This window comes from Sceloporus occidentalis, unplaced genomic scaffold, assembly GCF_023333645.1.
Source record: "Sceloporus occidentalis isolate IW3139 unplaced genomic scaffold, rSceOcc1.0.p SCAF_166, whole genome shotgun sequence".
In the NCBI taxonomy this organism is placed as follows: domain Eukaryota; kingdom Metazoa; phylum Chordata; class Lepidosauria; order Squamata; family Phrynosomatidae; genus Sceloporus; species Sceloporus occidentalis.
The window spans coordinates 1166553-1173356 of NW_028317146.1; the positions used below are offsets into that span (position 1 = coordinate 1166553).

General features: G+C 36.6%; 1 protein-coding gene across 1 annotated transcript; it reads left to right on the forward strand.

Moving 5' to 3' along the window:
• The first annotated feature begins 362 nt into the window (after positions 1–362).
• Positions 363–2587, forward strand: LOC149279428 (breast cancer anti-estrogen resistance protein 3 homolog). The gene is made up of 4 exons (XM_089501205.1): positions 363–521; positions 604–715; positions 1307–1519; positions 2427–2587. The coding sequence occupies exons 1-4, from the start codon at positions 363–365 to the stop codon at positions 2585–2587; spliced, it is 645 nt and encodes a 214-aa protein (XP_089357331.1).
• The last annotated feature ends 4217 nt before the right edge of the window (positions 2588–6804 follow it).

Genomic DNA, 6804 nt, shown 5'->3' on the forward strand with positions numbered 1-6804 from the left:
CGCTAGCCGACTAGTTAGCTCATGTGTTCTTGAAAAGTAATTTTAGCATAAAAATGAACTACTATCCCCGCGCCATCATCCGATAGCAGATACCGGGCTCTCTGCAGCGTCTTAATAATATTTCATATTAGACCATCGCATGGCGGGTGTATGAATACCAATAAGTTACCCGGAAGACTAATGTCCGATGACACGTCAAACCCAATCAAGGTAGCTTTGAGAGAAGGCAGCCAATGAATCTATATTTAAACAGCCATTTACTTCATGCCATTAGCATGTATGGTGCGTGTATAAACACAATCAGTCACAATTTCCATTGAACGAGCTGTGGATTCTTGTTAATATATCGCAGGCACACCACAATGGCGATTGGCATTGCCGTGGATGTTTTGGGGTGCACGGGAAGTTTGGAGGAGAGAGTTGCAACGCTAAACAAGATCATTCAACTCGCCGTGGAACTGAAGTACTTGGGGGACTTCTATGCCTTTACTGCTATAATGAAAGCACTGGATATGCCTCAGGTACAAAAATACATTAAACGAACCAAGGTATTAAAATCTTTTGAAACGGCTACTTATGAAAACACTTTTGTCCCCTCTCTAGATTACAAGACTGGAACACACGTGGACAATCCTACGGCACCAGTACACGCAGACCGCTATCATTTATGAGAAGCAGCTGAAACCCTTTAGCAAAACTTTACACGAAGGAGGAAGTAAGTTGCTTTGTCCAGTAACATTTATTAACAGGACGATCGAGATACGGGTACCCACGTGTGTAAGTCAACCTAGTTTTTACAATCGGAATAGAACTCATAGGGTTAAGACGTTTTGAGGGAGTTTGCTGGAATCCACTTCAATTTGCCCCCCACCCAAGGTTCAATTCTTGATTTAAGAGACATCTTAAAACCACACCATTTTTACATAGGACTTTATAATAATTTGTAATGTTTGCATATGACATTTACAGATTTATTTTATGAGTGTATTGTTTTATTTAGTGATCTGTTACAGCCCAACTAGATCAATATTTTCAGAAAGGGTTCTTTCAGATTGCTACTGCAGTGGGTTCCTTATTACTTTAGCCGAGCTTTACCGTAACATTATATTTCCTTCACGAGACAAGCAGGTTTGTGTTCTAAGAGTGCAAAGGTCCGATACCCTCAATATTGCTAGAGATAGGTTTTCGGAAGTATACATTTTCAGATTTATTATTTGAATATCAGTCACTTTCCACACCTTTAACCAATTCTAAAACAAAACTTTGGATGGAGATCTAATGCAACATAACTTGTATCTTATTGTAGATGCTATGTTTTCGATGCAAGAAAACCTTACTGTCCCACTGGTTATGCCCTTGATCATATTGCTGGAGCGCCAGTCCGTTATTTTTGAAGGAATGGACTACTGGGAAAACAACGATCGAGGCTGTGAAATAACGTTTAGCCATCTGGAAACGGCTCGTTTTGTGGCTGAAAATGCAGCTTTGTATCAAAGTAATGCAGAGAGGCTATTGGAAGGTAAGAAAAGAGAATTAGAGGTTATTCTGAAAAAGCGGTTGTGCTGCAAAGGTTGAACCGTGGTATTATCACAACTGGGCCAATGGCATGGAACTTCCATTGAGTGCTCCTGGTGCCAGAATCACTTTTCTTCCATAAAAAAATAAAAAATAAAGTCAACACTTCACAGTTTCATAATTTAAATGAGCAAAATAAGCAATATATACATAGCGAAAACCTACATCACGTGCAAACATTGGGAGCAGCCACCTTACCTTTTCTTACCTCAAGATTTGGATGATTATTCCACCCTGCTAAGTTATGGCTGCACTATAAAATTCCTATTTGTTGCCGATTGCTACATCCTATAAAGTAAATTTATAACAATCATACTTACTGCAAACATAAAGCTATTAATACTCAAGAAGTTTAGGTGGTTATGGGAAATCCGCGACAGTTCCTACTTAATGTTCCTACTCTTGGAAATGTATTGAACTACATATTTGTTTTGAGGAAGCCCTAGAGGATACTGGTGCCATTATTAAATAAGCACATAATTAATAAAGGCCTTATTTGTATAGCATATGTTATATGAAAACATATTGTAACATTTACACATATATATGTAAAAGTTTCAAAATCAAAACTATTAACAGTAAAAATATAAAATATGGATTAACAAATTAAAGTGCCATTTCAATTATTTATATTTAGGATCTCAAATTGTAGAGACACATTTATGAATAGACTTATAAATGCTCTAAAATATATTGCATTTCAAAATAATTTCAATACAAGAAGTGGTTATCTTTTTCATGCATGCGATTCCTGCACATAAATCTATTTTCGCCTGAGACAATTTGTAAAATGACACAAAAAGCTGATTAAAAGTGAAATATTTTCACGTTTTGTCCAACTGTCACACTAGGATTTAAACCAGACATCGAGATGAGTGAAGTCTTCAAAACAGAATTTCAGATGAGACTCTTGTGGGGCAGCAAAGGAGCACAAGTCAATCAGAGCGAACGGTACCAAAAATTCAGCCAGATTCTCACAGCGCTCTCAAGGAAGCTCGAGCCGCCCTGCTGACAGACACGACCTCTCCTCAATCCATTCTAATATGTTAATGTGAAATATATATTTGATTTGTAGTATTTTTAATATAAATACTTTGACTGTAAATTGTCAAAACTAAAAATTTAGTGGATTTAATTTTCCATGAGCTGTATGTTTCTGTAAATGTACGATGTATAGTTTCTCTTTTTAAGATTATGCACATTGCATATTTATTTATTGTTCCAATTTTTTTTTTCTCATCAATCTCAAAATATTGACCAGTTAAATGTGTTTAGAATTATTTAGTTTTTGGACAAACAAAAGAAATTAAAAATGGATAAAAAGACGCACCTTGACACTTCTGGTAGTTTTTCAGAAACTGAATAAAGACATTCTTATGAAAAGCAAGAATATAGTTTGAACATGTACTGCCGGCAATTTTGGATGAGGTTGATTACATTACAAGTTAAGAAGCACATTAAATAAGGACATTACGCTGAAGATTTTTTTTTTTTTAATTATTTAATTAAAATATTCTCAACAGAGAACACTATTCTTAAAGTTTCAACGCATTTAACAATAAGAAAAATCAACGTGTGCACGAGAAAAATATGCTCGAGAAAAAAGGAAAAAAAAACGTAAAAATTTAAGACAACGTTCAATTTTTCCAAAAAAAATGATTTGAAAAATAAGTGTGCAAGTACAATTTTTTTTCCTACATTTAGGCAATAGATTCATTTACACTGCAATGTTCCATATGAAGTTGAAGCTTGGAACAATACCATTTTGAACAGTTAGTCACAGATAAAGAAGAGTCGTTTCGTAAGTCTTGTATTGTATATTTATTCTTATCAGTCACAGCCCATTTTACTGCTGGAGAAGCCTGCTTCGTATTGCTGTACAAACTCTCCTTTAAGCAAAAATGGTTAAATATCACAAAAGAAAAATGAAAAACTACGCTTTTGTAGTTTTGTCAGTTATGATTAAAAATACACATTATATAAATAACCCTTGTATAATATTCAAAAAATTAATCCAATGTTTAAATAGCTCCAAATGTGTATACTATAAGCTAATAGTGGCATTTTTTTGTTTTTTTACTATAAAGATAAATGTCCAGACATCATAGTAAAACAATTAAAGAGAACGCTGAAGATTGCCAGAAAAATGTCTGTAAAAAAAAAAAAAACCCCTAAAAAAAAAACAACCCCTAACGTCTAACAGAATGTTAAAGCCAGATGAATGGTTCGTAATCCTTTCCCTTGGCACACCAACGACTTCGGAATTTTCATAAAATCAGAATGTTTAGCGAGCAGGAATGGATTGCAAACAACTGCGCAACACAAAAAAATGGTACCGGAGCGATGGAACGAAGGCATGATTTGCCTGATCCGGCAAACTAGCAGGACATATTTGCCAGTCTCCAGCTGGGATTAGATTATGACTCTTGTGATCTTCAGGCGATGATAGAATGTAGATTCAGAATGCCATGTCAACCCATTTGATAAGATTTGGATGTACACAGCTGTCCATGGGCAGTAACTATTGTTGTCCAGCTGCAAGCAGAATGTTACCCTGTGGGATTCTTGAATACCCTAGAAAACTATAGGCTCTGTTATACTTAATTTATTGTACGGTATCACACAACTGCCCCCTGTATGGGGGTCATTACCAACATTATGTGAAACCGCCATGTGACAAAATTTGGAAAAAACACATGGCAAAAGCATGGGGCAAACTATGCATGTGCGTGGTTACCGTTCGAAAGCAATGGGGGGTGTTCCTGTGTTTTGTTACACAGGAAAAAACAAAAAAAAACAACAACACAGAAACAATGCTCTATAATGAGTTCTATTAAACAGTTAACCAGGGAATGTATATCACAGGTTTGGAAACTGTCCGGAGATTTAAAGTTGGTGCAGTGAACACCTCTATACACAATATAAACAGATCAGAAATACACTTAAAAAGTGCACAACATTTTATAAGAATCATCTATATTCAGCATAACAAGAAAAGATTGCCAGATTACACACTCTAGACTTCTAATTGTAGTAAATGGAAATGTCATTTCCCAGCCACAAAAGGAAACACTGTACATTTCAAAAAACTATGGACAGATTATAAGGACTGTGTTACATGGTTTACAGCGTAAAATGTATTTACTCATAGAACATGCCTACGACTGCAGATGTGGCACATTATATCGCGGAATCAGGTGGTTGCAGGACCTTTAAACACTTAACGGGATCATGAGAGAACGCCAAGACGGCCATTCTCTGACCTATTCTCAGAAATCGCCAGCCGTAAAGTTAAACCCCCGTAGGGATGTATTAACTACATTTTGTAGATCACAGGATTACTGGCGGGCTACCTCAAACGTATGATCCAAAAAGGAGTCCGAGGATAGGGTTAAAAACCACCGCAATAAGCCAATTATTGAGAAAAGAAGTAAAACTTGATACTGTTCTGGTAGCATTGGCAATCAATATCCTAGGCACTCCAGTTTAAGGCAGCATCAGAACAGAAAGTAGTCAACTTGGTCTAGAGAACGGTGAAGATCTTCTTTGGCCAAATGCTCAGTGCCCTGCATAGAATGACCTTCTTGATCGATATGTATAACTTGACCCATATTTCTAGTTCTTTTTACCAAGAGCGGTCCACATGCAAGACAGAATCGTAGGCCTATAAATGTATCCATCACCGATGTAAAAACTGGAATGTAATAAATTATTGGAAGAGATGGACAGCCGTAGCAGCAAAACGATAGAAAAAGGATGATATGAATACAATTGGTCAATCGTGGTTTTGCTTAAGAGGGAAAGAAGGCATACAGACCATGGGATGGAAAAGAATAGCCCACGGAAAAAATACAAATGATAGTGAGGAAAGTCGGGTACATGCGGTGTTAGGGTAGAATATGGAGATGGCACAGGCAGACATTCACGTATTAGCCTCCAATGAGAGAGAAACACTCTAGTGAATATCCTGAAAAGCTGCAAAGCAGGCGGATTACTGCATGTCGAGTCTGGGGACATATTTTGGGTTTAAAAACACAAATCCTAGGGCATGATGATGACCCTTTGATATTCTGTGTTCTTGTGTTATCAGGGAAAGGTGCGTGATTCCTGCACAATGGATACTACAATCTCAGATTATTACATTGTTGGGTATCATTGCTCAGGAGACAGAAGAATTTTACCTAGATTATCTTAGAGTATAATTGAAGGCAGTAAACGCAGCGATATTTAACATTCACTAGTATGTTTTCCACCTTTGATGGGATTTTTGCTAAAATGATGAAAAGATGGAATGGTTGAACCTTGTTGCATTTTCCACTGCACAGAACATGCATCATAGGGGTAAATGGAAGGTCTGTGTTAGTCAACAATGTATGTTGGTACCATGCCCTCATGCATGTTACTTTTCTCACATGTTCCCCGGCCTAATTCCCTCCCCTTTAAAGAAGCTGCATGTAACCGCCTTCAACATCTCGCCCAGATTCACAGAAACCCTCTTCAGGAACCTGTAGTCCGAGAGGAAAGAAAGAAAAGGGACAGTTATCAGGGTACTCAAAGAAGTTGGATCATTTGTGCTTGATCCTTCAGAAATATTAGTCCCCAAAATACCAAGCAATACAATGAAATAACAAAACATCTCCATGCGCAATGCAGCGGTTTTCACAGCATACAATTCTGTTTACTGAACATGAACATGGCGTGGTGAAAATGCTATTCTAGATGCCTGTATAATATATGTATAAAAGTTAATATTATAATATAGGTGACTACTAACTTGGTATGGTATAACATAAAATCCCAAATGTGGGCCTAGCGGTATATAATATTTTTATCAAATGTCACTTTAATGAATACCAAGAGACGCATGTTCATCTTCAGTCGAGAGTATGCTTTACCAAAACACTACTTCTGTTTAAAGGGACACCATCGTGAAAATGATGATATGTAGCTAAAGAACAGCTTAAATGGCGCAGATGAGTTTTAACATCAATATATATGTAATTTGATACATTTAGGAAAGTAATTTTACCAATTTGCTGTGTTTTATCTTTGCTATATCATACTGCTATAAACCGAAAGCCTCTGCTAAATCAGCAACATCTCTCTACAAATATTTTGTGAATGAGTCTCCTGCCAACGCGCAAAGACTCTTCATAAGTAAAGCTATAACACAGGATAAAGCTAATCAGGGCGGATATTACATTATTTTTGTAATAAAACTACTCAGCT

Bases quoted from the DNA above. Each gene is read 5' to 3' on its own strand.
- LOC149279428 (XM_089501205.1), top strand. From the start codon at position 363: ATGGCGATTGGCATTGCCGTGGATGTTTTGGGGTGCACGGGAAGTTTG. The intron at 522-603 runs GTACAAAAATAC...TCCCCTCTCTAG, and splicing joins AAGCACTGGATATGCCTCAG to ATTACAAGACTGGAACACAC. The intron at 1,520-2,426 runs GTAAGAAAAGAG...CTGTCACACTAG, and splicing joins TGCAGAGAGGCTATTGGAAG to GATTTAAACCAGACATCGAG.